This window comes from Medicago truncatula, chromosome 1, assembly GCF_003473485.1.
Source record: "Medicago truncatula cultivar Jemalong A17 chromosome 1, MtrunA17r5.0-ANR, whole genome shotgun sequence".
Taxonomy (NCBI): Eukaryota; Viridiplantae; Streptophyta; class Magnoliopsida; order Fabales; family Fabaceae; genus Medicago; species Medicago truncatula.
Genome location: NC_053042.1, coordinates 23,694,694 through 23,718,087, shown reverse-complemented (window position 1 = coordinate 23,718,087; position 23,394 = coordinate 23,694,694). Strand labels below are relative to the sequence as shown.

The 23,394-nt window shown below is 34.7% G+C and overlaps 4 protein-coding genes across 6 annotated transcripts; all 4 read right to left on the bottom strand.

The window, feature by feature from the left end:
* Nucleotides 1–490: 490 nt before the first annotated feature.
* On the bottom strand, nt 491–4,576 carry LOC120575848 (uncharacterized). Of its 3 annotated transcripts, none has more exons than XM_039826558.1 (4): nt 4,302–4,576; nt 3,479–3,624; nt 2,829–3,389; nt 491–553 (listed from the first exon to the last, which is right to left on the bottom strand). In XM_039826558.1, the coding sequence occupies exons 2-4, from the start codon at nt 3,497–3,499 to the stop codon at nt 518–520; spliced, it is 618 nt and encodes a 205-aa protein (XP_039682492.1). In that variant the 5' UTR covers nt 3,500–3,624; nt 4,302–4,576; the 3' UTR covers nt 491–517. The 3 variants fall into 3 exon arrangements, 2 of the variants coding, with proteins under 2 accessions (XP_039682492.1, XP_039682495.1); XM_039826561.1 differs by lacking the exon at nt 4,302–4,576 and adding an exon at nt 3,987–4,114; XR_005642044.1 differs by lacking the exon at nt 2,829–3,389 and having other exon boundaries at nt 492–553; nt 4,302–4,544.
* Nucleotides 4,577–9,356: 4,780 nt separating this feature from the next.
* Nucleotides 9,357–10,897, bottom strand: LOC112418566 (ATP-dependent DNA helicase PIF1). Its single transcript, XM_024774971.1, has 2 exons — nt 10,692–10,897; nt 9,357–10,641 (listed from the first exon to the last, which is right to left on the bottom strand). The coding sequence occupies exons 1-2, from the start codon at nt 10,895–10,897 to the stop codon at nt 9,357–9,359; spliced, it is 1,491 nt and encodes a 496-aa protein (XP_024630739.1).
* Nucleotides 10,898–10,903: 6 nt separating this feature from the next.
* Nucleotides 10,904–15,180, bottom strand: LOC112416429 (uncharacterized). The gene is made up of 11 exons (XM_039830475.1): nt 15,066–15,180; nt 14,780–14,962; nt 14,616–14,693; nt 14,388–14,435; nt 14,219–14,296; nt 14,067–14,120; nt 13,521–13,974; nt 12,445–13,370; nt 12,162–12,350; nt 11,137–12,048; nt 10,904–11,019 (listed from the first exon to the last, which is right to left on the bottom strand). The coding sequence occupies exons 1-11, from the start codon at nt 15,178–15,180 to the stop codon at nt 10,904–10,906; spliced, it is 3,153 nt and encodes a 1,050-aa protein (XP_039686409.1).
* A 5,233-nt stretch (nt 15,181–20,413) lies between these two features.
* On the bottom strand, nt 20,414–21,754 carry LOC120578168 (uncharacterized). Its single transcript, XM_039830473.1, has 4 exons — nt 21,691–21,754; nt 21,487–21,578; nt 20,878–21,294; nt 20,414–20,758 (listed from the first exon to the last, which is right to left on the bottom strand). The coding sequence occupies exons 1-4, from the start codon at nt 21,752–21,754 to the stop codon at nt 20,414–20,416; spliced, it is 918 nt and encodes a 305-aa protein (XP_039686407.1).
* Between the last annotated feature and the right edge of the window lie 1,640 nt (nt 21,755–23,394).

Genomic DNA, 23,394 nt, shown 5'->3' with positions numbered 1-23,394 from the left:
GTTGAGATTTACATACATGTCTATCGGTTTTTGAATTTTGAATAAGACGTAATCTCTATTTCTTGAATAAATATATTATTCGCATGTTTAATTGCTTTAATAGAAATAGGAGCGTTACACTATTGGTATTTGGATCATTTTTGAATAACAATTTACATACTGTAACAGTGCTTGCTGATCCTGTAACACCCCGTTTTCCCAACTTGAATTTTTTTAGCATAAATCAGAGTAAAACACCTTAAACGGAATGCTACACTTCTTTCAAACGTAAATATAGCAAAATTACTATTTATTTCAATCATTTCATAATATCAAAATTAAATCTCAATGCAGCGGAAAATATCTTAATAAAACATCATGTTGGCACTATGGCCTCAACTTAAACAACTTAATAAAAATTCAGTCTAAACAGTCTTCAACATAAAAGTCATAATAAATCACGTAACATATGAAAAACAATAAAGATCCCCGTCCCGTTACGTATCAGAGCCCTAAGACACATGTGAGGAACGTCCACTCACAACAGCAAATAACAGCAACTACTCTGGATCACCTGCAAGTTACCCATACGAAGGGCAACATTTCCAAGCAGAAGGGGTGAGATTCACAAACAATAATAATAGATATATAAATCATCAACTGTATTTAACAACTTAATTAAATAACATAATTAGCAACATATATTCAACAATAATGTTCACACTTCTTCAACTTTAATAACACTTACTAATTCAACCAACAACGACGACAACAACTCAAACGACAACAACGACAATAACTCAATCAACAACGACGACAACAACTCCATCAACAACAATGACAACAACTCAATCAACAACAACGACAATAACTCAATCAACAACAACGACAACAACTAAAATATGCATGCGGTACCATTTTCAACGTGTTGAATGACTAAGCATTCCGTGGCATAAGCCCCCAACAATTTGAATGACAAGGCATTCCAGGGCATAAGCCCTCAACAGTTGAATGACAAAGCATTCCAGGGCATGAGCCCTCAACAATTTGAATGACAAGGCATTCCAGGGCATAAGCCCTTAACAGTTGAATGATTAACATTCCAGGGCATGAGCCCCCAACAGTTTATAAGTATGCAATGGACTCAACTTTGTGTATATCAACATACAGCTCAACTACAACAACAACGACATGGACAATGACAACTATGGATAAATAATTATGACTTACTCCACAACTTGGTCAACTATGACACAACGACTCTTAACAACGAGATTCATCAACATAACATATATTCACATGGATATATATATATATATATATATATATATATATATATATATATATATATATATATATATATATATATATAATACATCAATCAGTAAGCAATCATGTTCTTGGTAAACAATGCAGTCACATATAATCAATATTATAGTCTAAAGAATCCAATCCAACAGTACACGCTACATGGTACACGAAACACCAGATATTCACGTCAAACCAAATTAGATTCATCACAACATAGGTTAAATACTCTTAAACACCTTAATTGAACTCATAGTACTTCTAGTTTTGAGCTTTGGAATTATTCCATAAGTTTTGGATTAACTTAGAAATAGTTATGCTGAATTTTCATAAGATTTCACTAAGACCTCCTTGGAGTATTTTCATCATATCTCAAAAACTAAAAATCATTTTCATGCCAAACCGAAGCCATTGGAAAGCTAACAAAATTATCTAAGACTTTCATGTTTACACCAAAACCCAGTTCAAAGCGGAAAGGGGTGAAAAATAGTGAAATAGGAAGGATCCGATTCACAAAAATCGTGCCACGTTTTTGTGCCCAGAACCATTGAATTTTCGGCCAACAAAATCGTAACACGCTTGCCAAATCGTGACACGTTTTAACAGCATCAGGTCCAGAAATCTGCTTCTCAAAAAGTGCGATTTTCACCATTTCGCGCGTAAAATTCCAACCGTTAATCGAATTTTGATGTCGTTTTCGCCTACACTCTCCTGGCACTTGGCTCTATCATAATCTACAGCTATCTCAAGTCTCAGCCACCCCAAAATCGATTCCCCAAACCTCACATAATCTCTTTTTTTCAAAAACGTTTAGACTCCGACTCTTCAAACATAAATTTCCAATTTCCATCGACCCAAACCCCAAAACTGATTGGGAACTTAGTCCGTGATTAATCTACAATCTAAACATCCTTTATCACCCTAATCCATCAGATTACCTACTTCTTCCAACGATTCAATTCTACATGCTAACCCTAATTCCCAAATTCATAAACAACTACATGTTAAATCAATTTCAGAATTTACACACACTATGATTATTGAGAGTTAGCCTCACCCTTACCTTGAATTGATGAACAAAGCTCTACAAAATCAGATTCTTCCCTCTTGGCTCTTCTCCTAGCTTTCTCTTGGTTTTTCTCCCAAAAACTGTTTCCACGTGAAACTGCTTCTAACCTTATTTTCTCCTTTTTCTCAGTAAATATAATCTTCCAATATTTAATTAACTCCCACTTAATTTACTAAATTCTCATTTAACCCCAAAACTCCAATTAAATTCTAATTCTCACTTATTCTATTAAAAGTAACCACTTAATAAATTACATAATCATATAAATATATTATAAACCTATTAAAACAATCAAATAAATTAAATAATTCAAAGAGGGCGTTACAGATCCACATAATCTCAGATTGTGGTGGTTTTTGACTTTGAAAAAATTCCCTAGATCCGTTGGTAAAATCTGTAATATAATATTTAAAATTGTAAATTGAAATCAAAATTGAAATAAATAAGTACATGAGAAGAATAATATGATTACCAATTTGGAACTCATTGGATATTTAGATGGAATTGTCATTTGGAATGTCAGATCTCGAGTAATGGAAGTAGTTAACCTATGGTAACGTGGATATTCCTTTTTTGGTGTCGAACCATTGAAAATTTTGATTAAAAAGGTACTATTTTCTAAAAATGTGAAAGACATTAATGGATTTAATGTGACGTGATAAGAATTTCTAAACTGGTGCCAACCGGTGGTAAGAATTGGTATTGTCATTGATTTGTTAAATTGAACCGGATGAAAATTTCCATAACGCATCTTGTGAAATTTATTAACTAAAATATCAGGTCGCCATTTCCCAGAAATAATTTCAGCAAAGGGCTTGAATTTGGTTTCAGAGATAGGAATTTCATGAACATTGATGTCAACAGCAGTAGTTCCACCAGTCCATTTCAGCAAAAACTTATGCTCTGAAGCTTTGAACACTAAGTTATTGACTGCAACTTGAAAGTTACTTAAAGTGTAAGTGGTGTTTTCTTCTAAGAATCTGTGATAAGTAGCTTTGTATGTGGTAGGAATAAGTACTTGTATATCATTACCCTAAAAAGCAAACAAACATACCATTAAGGGATAAATAAATTGGTTAAGAAAGAAATCATTATATTTGACTCTCACTCTAACAAACATACCCGCGCGTCAACAATGATCATCTCTACATGTTCTTGCCCATCCTTAACAACAATCCATTTCTGTTTGACTCTAATAGCAAGCTTTCAGAAGTCTTTCTTATCTGTGACATCACCAATAAACTCCACTGGTCTTTCCATTTTCAGATCTAATACAAAAACAAAACATGGTTAGTATTGTAGGCAAACCAAGGTAAAAAAAGAGATGTGATAGAGAGGTATTTTAGGATGGTTTATAGGTTAAATAGTAACTTCAATATATGAAACAAAATGAAAAGAGCACAACATCTGTTATAAGTCTAAAGTCTCTCATAACTAAAAAAATTATATTTTTATTTTCAGATCTAATTAGAAAACAAAAACAGTCAGTATTCTAAGCTAAAATATGACTTAGAAAAGAGACGTGATATTATGAGATTTTAGGATGACTTATAGGTTAAAAACTTACTTTAATATAGGAAAGAAAATGAAAGAAGCACAACATCTGTTATAAGTCAAAACGTTGATGTACCTTAAAAAATGTGATTTCCATTTTCAAATCTAATTAAAAAACAAAACATAGTGAGTATTGTAGACAAATAAAGGAAAAAAAATTGTGTGTGATAAAGAGAGATTTAGGCTGATTTATAAGTTAAAAACTAACTTCAATATAGCAAAAAAAAAAGAAGAAAGAATCACAGCATGTCCTCATATAATACAAAAAATACAATACATTGTTCATTATGGAATTCCATAAAAGTTTGATTTAGGAATATAACATGCATCAAAAATTGTATAACCTAAAGAAAACTGAATAGTAAAGTCTGCAAAGAGAAGAGTAGTTTACCAGCAGCAACGATGAGAGAGGGGACGAATGGGTGTAGAGAATGACAATGTTTGCTAGTAGTATTATCTAATAGAGTATGTTGATTGATTGATAGCTGTAAAATGGATATTTGAACCAAAAGTGTACTTTATAATCTCACACACAAAAATGGGTTCAGTTTTGTTTAGTTCCAATGGAATGGGTAACTTAGATAAATGTGTGGATAAAGTAAACCACCATTAATGGGTTCAGTTACATGAGATTAGTTTTGTTGAAGTGATGTCATCCAAAAAGAGGAAGTAAGCAAAAAGATCAGATTTACCCCAAAATTTTAGACGTTTGCATTAAAAAGGGATTTTGGTGTGTTAATTGTTGTTACGCGTATCATTTTTGGTTCTTAAATATTTGTTCAAACAATTATTTTGATGAATTGAAATTAAATAGATATTTTGGTGTATTAATTGTTGTTAGAACTTTGGTTGCACGGGTTGAATGAATTATATTGAAATACATAATTTGAAGTGATCTGAAGATTCATCATGATTTTTAGATTTTTTTCCTACTCTCTAAATTCTGTGAATTGATCTTTTTTTTTTTTTCTTTCATTTATTGTTTCTTTCTATGCATGTAAAATTGTTCACAATAATAGTGACCATTGTTAAATATGTTACTGAATTTCAAATGCATATGAATTAACAAAAAACTCGTACATCGTACGGATTAGAATCTAGTTTGAGATAATTGATGACAGGTCATCTTACGTTATTCTTAGCATGTTTTTCAGTCATTTTCAGTAGGTTTTAACATCAAAAAGGAGAAGTATTAGAACGATTGCCTATGATTTCGGGACTTTAGTAATGTTCTCTATATTTGAGTCTGTAATTTTAGTTTTCCTAAAACATAGCAATTTTAGGGGGGTTTTTGAAGCGATTCACGAAGAAATCATGTAAATCGGCAAATCAAGAACATCTGAAGAATTGTCAAGATTTGGCAAGACCAAGAATGAAGATTCAAGAGGCCTCACGAGACTTTACATAGGGAGGAATTCTGTTCCCAAGTTCCGATGCAAGTTATTTGAAGACGAATACCTAAAAACGACGAAAATCGAAGAAACTGGGCCCAAAAAGCTGATACCATGCATGTAGGGGATGAAAACTTTAATAGATGCGCCTAGGGCATCTTGCATGCGTCTAGGGCATGCAGTATTTGTAACACCCCGTTACCCAAAATCATTTAAATAATAAATAAACACATCAGAGTATATCCCAAAACGTGCATGTCACACTACATTTTCAAAATTTCTTAAATAGAATGTAAAAACTATTTAATTAAACATCCTTCAGAAATATCATTAATTTGCAGCGGAATATTTGCATCAAAAGCAACAACAACAACTGTTTAATTCTCCATAATAAATCTTGGCATAAAAGACTCAACAACATAAATTCAAAAACTAAAAAGGGCTACAACATCAAGTTCCAAAATTTGATACATAGGAATGAAAATAAACATTTAAATCTCATCCCGTACGTATCAGAGCCCTAGACACTTGAGCCACCACCTACTACTCAGGATCACCTGCAAGTTACCCATAGGAAGGGCAACATTTTCAAGCAGAAGGGGTGAGATTCACAACAATAAATATAGATAATAAATTCATCAATTGAATCCAACACCCTAACATAATAATAATCCATCAATATATAAATATATCATCATTAACAACATCAACAATAAATGGTAATTATAACCAACAACATTGACTCATGCAACTACTCAACGACTCCACTAAGACTCCTCAACAATGCACATACATGTGGTACCAATTTACAGGGCAGTAGCCCTCACCGGATATTGAATGGTTAAAGCATTCATCAGGGCCTAAGCCCTCACTGCTTTGAACAACAAGGTGTTCCAGGACATGAGTCCTTCCGCTTTGAACGACAAGGCGTTCCAGGGCCAGAGCCCTCCCGCTTTTATGCTTATGCAACTGACTCCACTTGTGTATATCTACATACAACTTCAACAAATGCATATATGTATATATGACTCACAACTCCATAATGCAACAACATGTATGATTTAATTAAATAAAAGCATACATCCCAGTCAACAACAAATCATCATAATCAATTCAGTAATTCCGGAAAAGTGCACAATTAATCATAATCATGCCCAAACATCAATATCATTCAACATTATACAATTAAATAACAAACAGCTCTGAAATTGGACAACTTGCCTCGCGAGTACATCTACTCGCTATGGCGAGCACAAGAAAACAGGCTGCTCGCCGTGGCGAACTCAAGGTGAACTCAAAACAGGTGCTCTCGGGAGTTTTAACATTTTTCTCAGTAAATCTTCATTTTTAAGTTCCCTATTCATGTTTTTAATCTGAAAATTGTCCCAGACCCTCTAAAATCAACTAGGCACTTAAAACTATCCATATTACAGCTTATAACAACAATTCAAAAATCATGTTTTTCTCACGGGTACTCGCCATGGCGAGTTGGCTTGCTCGCGGGGCGAGCTATGAACATTGCTCACTCGCGAGGCGGGAAAGTCCACTCGCCTAGACGAGCGATGAATGTCAGCACGACCAGAATGCAGGTTTTTCCCCAAAAATTCAATTTTCTCACCTTCACTCCCCAAATTGGTTTATAGATGTGAAATAACTTGCTGTTTGCACTCAGAACCTATTTCTAACATCAGAACAACAATTCCTACACTCAAAACCCAATAATTCACCATAAACCTACAATTCCCAATTCTAACATAAACCTGTTAAAATCAAAATCAGAATTAACCATCTACACTATTGAAGTAAATCTCACCCTTACCTTAGTTTTGCAGAAAAAATGCACAACAATTTGATTCTCTTGGCTCTACTTGCTCTTCTCTCCCTTTTCTCCCAAAAGCTTGGTTGTACGTAAAAACGTTTCTCTGACTTCTCTTTTCTTAACTCCCCAAAATGTAACTTCCCTTTAATTCATTAAACTCCCCTTAATTCTATTAAATCCTAATTAACTCAACAAACTCCAAAATAATATTAATTTCCCACTTATTCTAATTATTATTAAAATAAACTATATAATAAAATAATACACACCACATAAATCACAAATATTATTTAAAATCATTTAAAAGACTCTAATTAATTTCAAAAATAAATAAAATACGACTAGGGCGTTGCAGTATTCACCCCAAGCTTCTTAAAATACAGGGGCGCAGGTGTAATTTTATTTATTTTTGTGGGTAAAACTCGCATTTTTAGCCCAAACCCAGTTAAAAATCTCCAATATAAATACTAGCCTTCCTCATTCATAATTTCTCATTCAAAATTGAAGCAGTTCAAGAGGAAGGCTACTTTGGAGCTTCGGGAGGGAATATATCTTCTCCTTAATTTTCTAAGGTATGTTTTTATCTGTAGTAATTTGTTTTTAGTTATCATGTGTAATTAAATATTTTTAGGTTAGAGTTCTAAGATGAACCTCTGTATATTTTTGTTGGATGTTTATTTAATATAATGTGTCCTTTATTTTATTTATTTATTCTTTTGTTCGCTATTAAGTTTTATTATGATATTTATTAAGTTTTATTATGATGTTTATTTAATATAATGTGATACTGCCTAATATTGCTATCACTAACTGGATGCTTATATCTTGATATTTATATCTCTTTACTGATAACTATCTATCTAGGAAGTAAGTGATTATTAACTAGCCAAAGATTCCATAGGAATTGTTGACCCTAGACGTAGGTACTTAGTAGTTGAAACTATTGAGTCGGGTGGTGCCTTACCGAACCTAGGAATTAACTAGTTAGTAATTAGGGAAAAAATGCCTAGCTGAGGAAATAAGTTGTAACCTTATAGAACCATTCTCTTGAAACCCTTAGTAAGGTAGACGTAGATTAGGGTTGCCCGTTTGTAGAACTACTAAGAAAGCGTAGAGAGAGTGTGCTATGAGTGTCCTAAGATTCATAGATGGGCAGACATGAGGGAACCTTCGCCTTCATTGCCTTGGGAAACACTGGAAAGGGGATTCGAAGAATCCTAACCATTGCTTACTTTTCTACAACCAAAACAGGTAAACTTGTTGTCTTGCAAACAGATAAAAATTACTAGTCTTTTTAACCCTTATCTTTTATATCGTCAACTTATAAAAATAAGTAACGAGAATTGTTTGGACGAAAGGACAATCCATGTGGATACGATACTCTACTTATCACTTTATTACTTGGTTAACGAGTGACACACTTGTCATATCCGACCATCAATAATCTCTCGTCGCAATTTAGAGAACAAATCACAAAATCAAATATGTTTATGATTTTAGCATTGATATTGATCATATAGTCTCTTTTGGAACTACTTTTGGGATTCAAAATGAATTCATGTCGATCTCGATTATAGAGAATTTCACAGATTTTGTAAATGTTTGTTGACGTGTGTCTGAGATCGAAAATTAGTTTGTGTAAATAAAGATGGATTCACAAAGACGTTATGATTATCACTATATTTTATTGTTTTTGTCAACAAAAATAAATTTATCACCAAGTTTAGTTGATTTGGGAAAATGAAAAATTGGTTTTAAATTCGTTTCATGAAAATGAACTGGGTAACCAAATTTAAATTACATCCAAACCGAATTTGAATTGGTTTTGCAAAATGATTGAACAAATATCATTTTATAACATTTATAAGTTATGACTGTATAATAGGGAATTGGATTTAACGCGGTACATGCTTCACGCTGTTACTCATCGTAGTCGTGCCATCTGAAATTGAAGTTTGAGATCATTTATAGTTGTTTTTGATGATATGTAATATGAATCTTCCGATCTGTAATCAATGGTTGTGATAAAAAAAAACTGTGTGAAACTTTGTTCTTATAATAATTACTAGACTTTTACCCGTGCTATCGCACGGCGCGGTTGAGTATGCAAGTATGATTGCAAAAAAGTAAGTTATCAATACTAAAAAAATATAATATGACAATATGACTGAAGCTGATATATGAATTAAGCAAACATAACATTTTTAATGAGCAAGTGTTACAATGCAAGAAAAAATTAGACTAAATTATAAAAAATTTCCTTATAAACGACATTAGATGTTACATTGCTATCATTCCCTTCTTCATCGAGAACCAATATCTTTAACCCTTTTCTTGACGTAACTCTAGACAATGCAACATACAGCTGGCCATGGGAAAAAACGGGTTGAGGCAAGTAAACTCCAACATGCTTCAGTGACTGACCTTGGCTTTTATTGATAGTCATAGCAAATGAAACGGCCAACGGAAATTGCCGTCTCTGAAACTTGATGGGCAGTTTTTTATCAGAAGGTGACAAAGATAACCTGGGGATGTAAACCTTTTGCCCAATATTTGATCCGGATATTACCTTTCCTTCAAGAACATATTTTCCCATCTTTGTTATCACCAAACGTGTTCCGTTGCACAAACCTAAGCTGTGGTCAATATTTCGGAGCAACATAACAGGGACTCCGACCTTCAACCTAAGCTTGTGATTTGGAATTCCATAAGTAGATATGGTGTTTAAAAATTCAGGGGTGTGAACTTCATCAGGTGAGTTGTTACCTGATTTGGGATAAAGCGGAGAATCATAGGATAAATATATCTTCTTTTCACCAGGGATTAAATCCATCATGTAGTTATTGACCTCGTCCACAATTGAGTTCTTCGGTGCCAAGACTGCTCTATTTTGAAAATAAGAAAGGTCATCAAGGTTTTGAAGAAGATTAGGGTAGGTGATATTGACAATGGTTGCAATTGGATCCCCGTTACTTTGTAGGAGCAGATCAGGTGGTATGTCAACGTGAATGTCAACATCATTGCTTTCCCCCACACTTCCATCACCAATAGCCAAAATCCAGTCAGAGAATAGTTTCCTTTCATGAACATCAGAATCAGAACTGCCTGTCGAGAGTCTCATATTAGTTGTTAGTGTTAAGACTTCAACAAAATTCCAAAGATTGGAGAAATTAACCGTTGCTTGCACGATCTCTCCTCTATTAGCTTTAGGGATAACCGGAAGGATTTGCCGAAAATCTCCACCTAAGACAACAACTTTTCCACCAAATGGAATATCTGTTCTTCCATTATGGAAAGACTTCATAACATCCCGTAAAGTACGATCAAAGCCCTCAAAACAGTGCTTGTGCATCATAGGTGCCTCATCCCATATAATGAGCTTTGTTTTGACTATCAACTTACCCAATGGACTTAAAGGTTTTATTTCACACGAAGACAATTCATCAACATTGAACGGGATAGCAAACCTAGAGTGTGCTGTTCTACCACCTGGAATAAGCAACGCAGCTATCCCATTGAGGCTACGGTTAGAACGATGTGACCAGCTGACCTTAATGCGGCTGACAATGACCTCCAAATGTAGGTCTTCCCAGTCCCACCATATCCATATACAAAAAAGAATCCTGGCTTGTTTGCATTCACTCTTGACAGAATTCGATCATATACTCCTCTTTGCTCAGCAGTCATTGTTGACATGAGACTATGGTGCTCATCGGCCAAAATTGTTCGATTGTAATTCAGCTCGTCGTAAATCAATCTATTTTGAATTTCAGCCATTAATGCTCAATCTGACTTAGGCATTTCTTTGTAGTTGTCGAGACTCTTGCCATGGACTTGCAACAAAGACTCAATCTCTGATAATGCGTAACTCTTTATCTGATCGGAAGTAAGAACCAAATCTGCATGTAAGAAAACACTATTAGAAAATATAATGAAAGATATGTTTGAGGCACTTGTAAATATATATTCTGAAACATTAATAATGATATACATGTTAGACATGTATAATAAATTACCTGGAACTTGTAGACGACGTCGCTGTCTATCAAGTATGTCATCAGACAAATACTCCCAAGTGTTGTTCCACACATAATCTGGCTTCGACAATTGGTTAGACACCAATAAGGTTGCGAACAGTAAGCGCAAAAATATCCCTGTACCCCACTTTCCTGCTTCTATAATTGCTTCTATGAACTCCTTATCATCTCCAAGAAAACCCAACGCAGCACATGCTTCCTTAAAGGTATCTAGTGTAATACCGTCCACAGTTTTCAAGTCAGCATACGATGTAGGCCCTCTGATATAATTCAATAGTGTCCTCAGGTAAAACAACTCACCTGTGCCAGGTGGTACAAAATGGAGCCTACCAATTGCGAAACCTACCTTACGTGGAGACCATCGATGCTTATCCGCTTTCCACACAAACTTTGTAGGGAACTCATTGTACGTCAAGCTCTTTGCTTCGGGATAAACTTTGTTGGCATGCATCCATGCCCAGAATTTAGTTTGGTGAATGCTTTTTCTACGGACGACATCCTCAAGGGGGTCATTATCACCATATATAACATGCTGTTCATTTTCAAGATGAAAAGTAAGCCTCTCAACTGATGGAGTTCTGTAGTTTATATCGAAAGAAAATATCCTCCAAGCTGCCTCGCACGCAGAAAGATATCGACAGTCGTAGTACAATTTAATCTCGTCAACAACATCAGAACTGCCTTCCTTACCATTGTAAAAACCAACAGTTACGCGATCGTGCCCTTTGTTAACATACTTGAACAGATACTTGATAGACCTTGTTTGGTTGCACCACTCAACATTAATATGAGCATTATACCTTAACAACAAATATCTGTTGTATGGAACCACATACCTGTTGTCAACAAATGCCTCACCCTTTTTGAAAAAAAACCCCATTGTCCCTCCGTCTATAAACAGGATACCCTTCAGAATCAATTATTGTTTCATTGGTGAACTTTTTAGGAAAAAAACTTTGTACATTTATTCTTATTCATGCAAGGAGAACTTGGATTTTGAGAACCGCAAGGACCATGTATCATGAGTGTAGAAACAATTTTGAACAGTTCAGGTTCTTTCTCCTTATCTGGTATCTCTGCACATATGATTTTGTCAATATCTTTAGGACCAACGCACCTATATCTTGAATGCAGGAAAACCAAGATGTGAGCATGTGGCAGACCACGCTTCTGAAACTCAATTGTATATATGACTGCGAAACAGTAGAAAAACAAATGTGTAAGTCATATGCTACCTACAAATATAATTATCTTTGTTATAAAAAATACATTCAAAATAAACATTACCTGACTTGACTTCACCAAATAATTCTCCTATCTTTATTTCTTTTATCAAGTCATCAAGCTTGATTTTGAATATCCGACTAACTAAGTCTGGTCGATCTTCAGGCTTTAGGTGATAAATCTTCAAAAATTCAACCAATTCAGGCCACTTTTGGTTGCAGGTGAACGTTATAAATAGATCAGGATACCCAGCCCAACCACATATTGCCATTGCATCTTGGTAATTCTGCAGCATATACCTTGTTCCACCAACAAAAGTCGAAGGAAGAACAATCCTCTTTCCCGTGGTTGAAGGATCAGTATCACCTCTGAGAATAGCTTCAGTCAAGCCCTTGTACATTTCCGCCCTAACTTCCTTTTGATGATCTCTTAGCCATCTGAGACGTGATGACTCCACGCAACTAAAAGAATCAGTCAAAAATTGTTGTAACAACCTCCTTGCAAATAAAATGGTTGATTGGTCTGTCTCTCGTTGCATGATCTTATAAGCAATCCATTCTTTTTGTGTCACATACAATCTTTGCAAATCGGTAGCATCTGCGTCTTCATTATAAGGAATATCCTTTCGAAACCCATCTTCTCCCTTCGGAAACAGGAGGGGATACTGCAAAGGCAAATATGCTGGTTCGAAAACTGATATACGCTGCAACAGACCTGATTGTGTCTCAACAATTACATCCCTATCAAAGTCAGCACTGTCAAAGTCACCTACAATTAACGCAACCACTTCTGATGCGGTTGGAAGGTTGTACCTTCGACCGTCACAGTCCCTCTTGCGCAGTATCCTTAACCGCATAGGAGGACTGTCATTCTCATTTATTCTTTCACGGATTGTTCTGTAAGTTTCAACATACGAGTTACATGAGTCAAGGACATCCCGTATCTCTGTAACAATTGCAGTCTTCATCTCCAAATCGCCTTCATCCATGCTGGAAAATCAAAATTGCACTCTCATTAAACTATTGTACTCAATCATTTAATCAATATGCAATTCATTTTTAAGAGTGAAAACATACTTAAATAATAAAATATCAGGACCTAGAAAATGTAATACTGTAAAAGGAAAGACCAATAACTACCTTACACACGCCAGCCTGTTGTTTATCTCATTGTCAGTGTCATAGATGTATAATTGAGCGAACTTAGGTTTGTTTCCTGGCATAGGAAGTAAACTACCGATTTGATGGTAGTTTTGACCCTCCATGACAAACATTGGAGGTCCATTTCCGTCATGCGTGTCTCTATTAACTTTTCCTCCCATAGAAGTAAATGAAAACATTGAATTGAAGGATCTGATATTTTTTAGAAAAAATTTGCTTTTCCTGTCCAGCTTGTGATACAAATCATGCAACGGTTGAGGTAGGCGGGGGTACGTTGCGATTTCAACCCGTCCCTTTCGGCAGCACATAGAAAACTTCGGATTGACAGGATTATAGTCCTTCTTAGTGCGTTCATGATACCACATCATAGCACCGCAATCATCACAAATACGATCTGGATGACCTATGTTCAGGTATTCAACCTCTCCATGAACTGATGGCACGGGTAAAAGAAAAGACAATTAACCCTAATTTTGACAAACATGATATATCAAGGGAAGACAATTATATGGTTTTAATACAAACCTGAACTTGTAATGTCAGAGAAAGTATCACCATCAGCTTGCTTAATATCAAAGTCTAATATAAAATAAATGTAGGTAATTAAGATACATGTCACAAAAGTTAAAATTTATAGAACTTATATGCACAATTACTTGGACTATTAATCAACCCACCTGAATTAGATGGTATATCATTTTCTTCCCTGTTGTCCATGCAATTGAAATCAACTATATCGTCCGCTCTATCGGCATCTACGTTGATGTGCATACATTTAAATTGCAGAAATAAATTGATAATCATGGGCTAATTTAACTGAGAAAATATTTCAGAAGTCATATGTACCTGATGTTCCTGTATCCATAAGCTCAACCGGACTGTCAAAGTGGACATCTGTTCATCACAAAAAGCTCAAAAAAATGTCAGACAGCCTATATTCAATCAAGGGTGTTTTATATGATACGCAGCAAACCATAACAATTAATTTTTGTATAACAGAGCTTCTAATAAGCAACGAATATACTTTATCATTGATATTGAACAATGCGCAACGTTTAATTTAGTGAATCATACCTAAATTAGAAGGTATATCAGATTCCTCACCATTATTCCCACATTCAATGGCAACAACATCATTATCATTGTCCAATCCTATATAATTATGATAAAGTTAATGCTACAGATATTGTAAACACGCGTTATATACAATGGGAAGTCATATCTTGGATGACACATACCTTGAAACGAAACAGCATCCAAGTCAATAGGAGAGACATTTTCAACGTTGAACCGACTGTGCTGCTTCGTGGAATGGCTTGTTAGCACGCTATGACTTAGTGTATATTTCCCAGGGGTCAATCGTCCTTGAGGACTAACCTTTCTCCTTTTATTGAGATTGGTATTGAAGGACAAAGAACCAACTGCAAAAAATATCCAGAAGTGAATGACAGATATGAAACGATAGCAACAATAAAATCGAAGCTGAAATCGAATTGAGAAAAGGTAAAGAAAACCGTGGCATACCATTAGTGATCTCAGATAGAGGAGTCCTGTCATTTGGTTTGTTGAGTAAGAAATTCGTCCGAGATGATTCTCTTGATCTCTTGCTTTGGTCCGGTGTATTTTGATCATAGTCCATGCCTCAACTATGTAACTTCATTGATTAACTTTCAAAAACTTTTTTGTTTCAGATATAGAAAATATTGATTGACAAACATATAAGGTTAGCCATCTGAAGTTACATACTCCATTGAACTATTTCAACATGTTTACTTCAAGAGAAGATAGCTAAAGAAAATAGAAGGATGTTACTTGGATGTAATACTGATCTGGTGTATGACACGGTTTGGTGAGCAGATACCTATCCCACATTTATACATAACGTTTGATAGATGATTTTTTTGAAATTAGCAACATCCTCTTTGAGTTAGTTGCATGGATCAGCTCAAAAGTAATATAAGAGACTGGTGGTAGTTGGCATGCTGAAGAAAGCAATTAATTATCTTGGGCACACAAAATATGCTATGTCTGCAGGGAACAATTTTAGAACAAATAACCAACATAATCGCCATTTGGCAGTAACCTTTATTCTTTCTTACTCAAAAACAATTGGATTATATATTTAAGTTAGAAAACCAATGACTAATTAAACACTAATATGAACTGAAAGCAATAGATGTACTCTTATGCAATACTCAATCCAGGACACTTTTAATTAGTATTCGGATGTGGATTTTAAATCAAGTTGTTTCCTTCCCACATATTAAGGACCAAATCCAATTTAGTTAGAATACCTTAGCAAAATTTATGCAGAAATAAAAAAGAAAGAAAAAAGAAAACCGGGCTTCAGGGCTCTTTGTTTTAAAAAAAAATTAAAAAAGATGGGAAAACTTAAATTCAATAAAGAAAAGTAATGTTACTAAATGTAGAAACAAATTAGTATTTAATTTTTAAGAAACATAGCCACAACACAAAGTTGTCTTTCAAAATTAACAGAACATTTTTTTTAGCAACATAAACTAAAAATCCTTTACCAAGTTATGTAATGATAAAACATAGATATGATGAAATAACAATTCTGAATCAGGCCACAACAAATAGAGCATATCGATCTACTTAAATGTCTAGCTTGACTGTGAGTTTGACTAAATCATGCTGGCACTGCAATATTGTTGAAACTCCAAGTGTCGCATCTGTTAAAATCAAGGTGACACCAAGATTCCGCCAAACTCAAGGTCAATCCAAATGTTCCTTATAAGTAATCTTAATAGTTTTATTATGATAAAAGGCAATAAGCTATTACTCATTAAGTTGGAAGGTAATAGCTACCTTATAAGTTTAAAATCAATTTTATCATTGATTTGTCGATGAACTGAGCTTAGTATTTTAGCACAACTAAGGCATGGAATGAATTTATCACACTCAAGTATCATCTAGATGATGAACATCCATAAGTACTATGAAGTTCGAGTATATAGTTGTGCTAAAACTATATTAATTGTATCTTGGCTCACTTGCATCAATATAAGTCACTTTAGGGATAGGAAGTGGGAGAAAAGCTCCCAAAATGACAGCAGAACCCGCGCCAGATAAAGGAATTAGGGTAAGAAATGTTGAATAAATAAATCAACTTGGCAATAATATAATTCAAAAGAGACAGTAATAGATAGGAAAATCTGTTTGCAGAAAATTTTAAGATTGATTCATATAAAACTGACAAACGTACATACCATATATGGCATGTTTAGTACAAACACCAAAAAAACATAAACTTAATGTTCCTTGAACTTAATTGGAATTAAACATAAAACATAAGGGACAATATCCAACACTGAAATACATCTTATCCGACAGTCAGTTCATGTCTTCAATCTTGACAGGCACAATCCTCGGCTCTTTTGTGGTAGATGCATCACCATCAGCAAGAACAATTTCATCCAATGAATCTACATGCTCAGCACATCTCTTTCCCAAACTCTTGCTTGTCGGAGTCAACACTGGTTCAGCAACCATGGTTTCATCCTTGCTGTTGGACCCAGTACCTTCGCTAACATCCTGTTTGAATAATAATTTCATGCGGGTAATTAGTGCTGCTTAATAGGAAAAAATAAACAAACGAAATAATAAATTAGAGTGGGAAAAACATATAAGTGTACCACTGTCTGGTTATCTGCTAGTTTGGTAACAGCCTCAACATATTCAGCCTCTTCCTCATCATTCCCAAGCTGAGACCAAATTGCACATGTTAGTATTTATACATATAATTAGTAGGATGGGACATAAACAACTGAAATATAAGTTAGGATTGCTTAGATGTTTACCTTAATTCCATGATGGGAAATGAATTTTGTAATGATTGCTTCATTACAAAATGGAATAAGACGGTAAGAGACTTAAATAACTAATCTTGCAAATCATTATGACTATTCATCTCCAAGATTGTTTGCAAAATATACAGACAGACCTCAAACGATTCAATCAAATCCTCTATGGTCATCCTCGGGGTACAAAGTAAGTCGTCAGCCAAAGGAACAACAACAGGGCCAGACATTTGACTAACAACTTGAGTAAGCTCCACATTTGCTTCATTCATCCTATAGAATTCGGTCATAACATTTTATATTTAGTATAGGAATGTTAGTAGTTTAATCTCCACAAAATAACATAATTTTAAAAAGTCTCGGTGAAAACATTGTACCTCTCCAAATAGCTTGCAACCTCAGGAAGTTCAACATCGAACAACAACTTTGTCCCATAAAAGGCATTTGAAATCCCCATTGCACCAAAGTACTTCTTAAGCTTGCACATCTGAATGAGTATAACAGCAGGTAAATTTGGATCATGACTTTCCAAAAAGCGCTTCAACTGCTCCGCATAGTCGTCCCAAAGAGTGCAGTGAATTCGATTTCCACTGCAATATAACATATATAAGAAATCAAAGCAATACACCCTTTTTAATTACCTATATGCTAATTAGACAAACTTACTCCAAGTCCTCCAATGTAGCATCCATAACCTTGTTGGTCTTCCCGTTCTTTTCAGTCACTTTCAGTTCATCTTTCTCAACGACATGACCAATGACATCTGTTCAGGAAGCAAGAATGAGACCCATAGATTTGTTTTGATGTATATTTTACAAACACAAACAGGAAGTAGTAAGTAAAGGTACCTATCAAGCGATCCTCCTTGTGGCAATTCATGATATCAACGAAAGTCATGAATTGAAAATGTCTCTTAGGAATTTCATTGGAATCCTTGAGCTTGAAAATAGTGGTACCTCCCATGAGATTTAGTTTGTACTTATGGGGAGTAGTCTTAAACGTGGGATCATTCTGTGCAACCATAAGCTTCTCAATCACATATATGGAACCTTCCTCAAACTGATCTTTAAACTGAGGAAGTAGATGCTTCCTCACGCTTGCATGGATTGTTACACCCTACAACAAAACAATTTCCCATCATTTCAATAAGATCAAGATTTGTACTGACTTAGCTATCCAAAAAACTGATTTATGACATACAGTTACATAACAATATGTACTAATTAATAAAACCTATTTAGAAATCAGCATTTGGACTAACTATATAACAAATCGTATGCTTTAAAAAGGAAAAAAAAAACTTAGCAACAAAATGAATAGAGAGAAACGTGAGTTATAGCACCTGAAGGGAAACTAACAACATTTACTTTAAAAAACCCATATTTCTGAAGGACCTACTAAACTCATTCGAAAATCATACATCATTTAATGCAATGAAATTAAGACTCTATTCTGTTTTATGCCATAAATCACAGTCAGTGACATACCTGGTTATCCAGCAGAATCATATGCATACTTCCAACTTCAGCTGCGTTGAAACGGTCTGGAGTAGTCCAAAGATTGATCACCCTACCCTGGATCTGAAAATCAATTCTTCCACCAACAATGTCTGCAAATTGGGTGAGCTTTGGAGCTTTTCCTGCTGCAACAGGTTTAGTTGTAAGAATTCATGGTAAAATAATTCAAAACAAACATGATTCCTTATAATGAAATTGAAGTTAAAATAATACCTTTCGATGCCATGTCTTTGATTCACCAATAAACTTCTTATGAATACTAACTTAACCCCCTAGTTGTTAGAAGCAATGAGGAAAAGAAACTAATGGTAGCCTGTATTTATAGTAATTGAGCATGTGGAAAGCTAAAGACATAATGACAACGCATTAAATCATGTTTGTAGAATGTAGGAGTTCAGGGACAACCAAATACTTGAAGGTCGAGTTCAGGGTTGGACAAAAACACATTGAGCACACAACCCTACCACAAAAAGCGTGCACATTAAATAGTTTGTTGCAGATGTATGTGTGAAAACCTTATGAGATAAGCTGATCGCATAGAGAAACTCAAACTGCAATAAATGATTGTAGGTGGGACAATAAAAGTGTGAAAACCTTTTTACAACTTGAGGCATACAACAATTACTAATGACAGGATATTAGTTGGGGAAGTCAAGTATTCTGCTTAATATTGCACGTGCGCAATTATAAGGATCAAGTTTTCAAAATTGGATAGAATCTTAACAATGGCATGAAAATTAAAAGTGCATATTATATGAGTAACGTAGACAATTACATGTCGATGCCAGGGAGATGAATATCAGTGTATATACAAATCTACCGTTAATTAAGAAAATATAATGGTATCTATAATCTTCGTACCTCATTAGGGAATACGGCTTTAGAGATATTCAAGATGCTCAACGATAGTCAATGACCTCATTTTAGACAGGTATTGATATGATAAAAGGTCCTTTTCGACATGAATTGTTGTCGATGCCCAACATTGCTTCCTTTGAGCATCAGTTGAAACATTCTATTCAAGAATTTGGAGTATATCAGCTACAAAAACGTGCAACATTGCTGCACAATCCTTTAATACATTGCCCAATTAAAAATATTAAAATTAGCCTATGTGATCAGCTTATAATTTTTTTAACTATACTCACAATTATGTTTCAAAATGTCCGTTGATTAACATTCCTTCGTATTTGAATTAGGCAGCCAAAATGATTAAATATGAATTAAAAAACGCATTCAAATAAATGACAGGACGACGTTGGCGGAAAATAAAGTAGAATAACAACTTAAATACCCATTGAATTGATATAGTTAATCATGGATACAAAATATGAAGTCATGTCGAAAACATGGAACAACAAAACCACTAACTCCACTTTTTAAATAAACTTAACAACAACTAAAACATAACAAAGGGAAATGAAAACGACGACTGCAACATAACTATATGAACTGAAACAACGACACGGAAACTAAAGCATAAGAAAATCCTTCGTGCAGCAATGATAGCAAGCAGGTTCCAATTCGAGCACAATCAATTCATCCAGAAGAACTTCTCAACGGTGAAAACATGTCGTGAAAGGGTACTGTCCTTTGATGGTGGAAGATTAGTGCGAAGGACCATCATAGGTGGTGGAGACATGTATAGGACAGTACTGTTGCACTGTTGAGTGACCCCAAACTTGATAGTATCACCAATCTTCAATTTGCGCGCCTTGCAAATCTTCCTCCAGTCACCGGACAGACTGCAAGTCATGTCTGCAGTCAAGTGCAACTTCAGAGGGCATTTCCAGCTATATCCCAGGTAGTCAACAACAGTCATCTGACACTCTTGAGCAGGAAATGCAGCCTGACAGAATCCTAACCACCCCAACTTATGCTTGCAATAATGAAACACTCAGTTAGAAATCTTCATTGTACTGAGTTAGAAACTTTTACATAAATTTATTTCTAAAAAAGTTGCACACAGATAAGTTAATATATTACAATCAATCATACCAATTTTCCAGACATTACATCATCCTTTGTCAGTGGCTTCGCATAAGAGTGATAAAATGAGGTTGGAAGGAAAAGAACATGTGGGGCACATGCAACACTTGGAAACTCAGCAGCTCCATGTTGCAGGGTCAATCTCGATGGAGGATTGTTCAATGGATAAAAAATCTCATCCCCATAAAGATCATTCATCCTAATCAGAAAAAGATTTCTATTCGCAAATACCACCGTCATCCAAGATCCAGCACCAACATTGTAGAAATTATGCAGCTTACTCCAACCTTCAGTAAAATACACTCTCCCATTTTTTTTCTCGACTTTCACTTCGATTTCATTCATATTTGGATCACGAAGCATGACATATGGAGCGACCTGCACACCATATTGCCTTGCGAATACACCAGGCAGCCTGCCCTTTCCCTAAAAAAAATGCAAAACAAAACATCAGATGGTTGTTCCTTAAACGAAAACAACATGAAATCTAACAACCTGATGTTTGTACATGAATCAAATACAGTTTTTTTTCTTTAATTTTTTCAACCGCCAACTATAAGTTTAACAAAAAAACCATTGTCCTAATCAGTGTTTAATCAATTCATAAGACCATCTTACAGCAGCAATGTCATATTCCATTTGGAATGTCCTAAGCTTCGCCAAGTTAGATCTCACAGCCATGCACACCTCTGGGGTCGAATTGTCCTGAACTGATATACATTATGGGAAAACAAAACAGACAAACATAATGCATTAGCGTATGAATGGAAAAATGCAGATCTGCAAAATGAATTCGGACAAAAATCAATTGGTGGTGGTTACCTTTCATATTAATCAATGCTTCTTGGTCCCTGGCAAACATGATGAAACTGTCCAAACTCGACATTCTCAGAAAGTTATGGACCAAAACTTACTTAGACAAATGAATACAGACAAATGAAAAAAAACTAAAGTGAGGTTGAAGGCATGGCTAACCATAACAAAGGATGATTATTTATATACCGCGCGACAATGCAGACCATAACACCGTTGTGGCTCGTTAATATGAGGTGCTTCACGTGTCTCAAGAAAGCTTCAATTGGATGGCATTGAATGATGCATAGGGTATGCAGATAGTCTGCATTGGTTATCAAAAAAACGGCGGCTTTTTTTTCCCAAGAACCAAATTGAACCCTGAGTCATTAAAGAGTTGTTTGCTTGCTGATACATTGTGTGTCCCTACCATAACCCTCATTTAATACACAGAGTTGGGTGATTAGGAATTGTGGTTAGGCGCCAAATAAGGGTTTAGTGGCAGTAGTTTAATCAAAAAGTGGGCCCTTGCTGCAATTAGGGTTAGGGATTAGTTGCTATCAGACTGGTTTTGATTTTAAGTAAGTAAGATTAACCTAGGGACAGAGTTGATTCTTTCTCAACATATTTACAAAGAGAAGAGAAAAAAGGTTATAGTTTAAGTCACCCACCATCGTCTGATGGTCCAAGGTGAGAGATTAGGATGAAACGACTCACATCCTCTTTGAAAATTGCAAATGTGTCACTCAAACATATCATTAACATTTAATCCACCCAAGAAATTATCTTCATGTGCGAGACAAAACAAACAACCCCAAAGGTATAACTAACGACTAGGGTTGGCAATGAACCGAACCAGCTCGAAAATAGTTCGAAACTCGATTCGATAATTATCTCGTTGAACTTGGTTTATGAATGAAATGAGCCGAACTTGAGCTAAAAATTAAGTTCGTTAGCTAAACGAACTGAACATAAACTACATATAGTTCAACTTGTTTAGTTCATGAACTAACTCAATTATATATATATATATATATATATATATATATATATATATATATAGACACACACTTTAAATTTATACCTTAAACTTTACTAAAAAATTATGTATCGTTATTTTTTCCATCGTATTTTAAACATATACCTTCTTGATCTTTTCACTTCCCTTGAAAAAATTAAATTTTTAAGTTATTACACCATGCACCTCTTTCCAATTCCAACGTGTAGACATTGTAGTCTCCAACATTGAACCTTTAATTTACTCTCTTTTTCAAAATATTAATTTACCCTCCTTTCCCGTTTCCACTACGAATGAAAAGATAACCTAATATCCTTGAACTTTCCAAATCTTTTCTTCATTTTCTCCAAATTTAGATACCCTATCTTCCAAAAATATTAACATTGTTTCCTTTTCATTTTCTGGTTTCACTAGTCACTTGAAATCATAGGTAAAGTTTTGCTATACCTTTGATTTATAATATCTTCATAATATTTTATTTTCATTTCATTACTTTCTTCATTATGTTTTGAGTGATCTAAGTTAATCAACAATAATGGATAAAAAGAAGGCAGCAATGAATGTTGGTGGAAATAAATAATGGTTTCTGTAGAAATTGAATCCGTGTGAATAAATTGATCTAAACATGATAATATGGCTTCGTAGAAATTGATCTAAACATGACAATATTGGTGAAAATAAGCAATTTTTTTAGCAGAAATTGATCTAAAGATTTT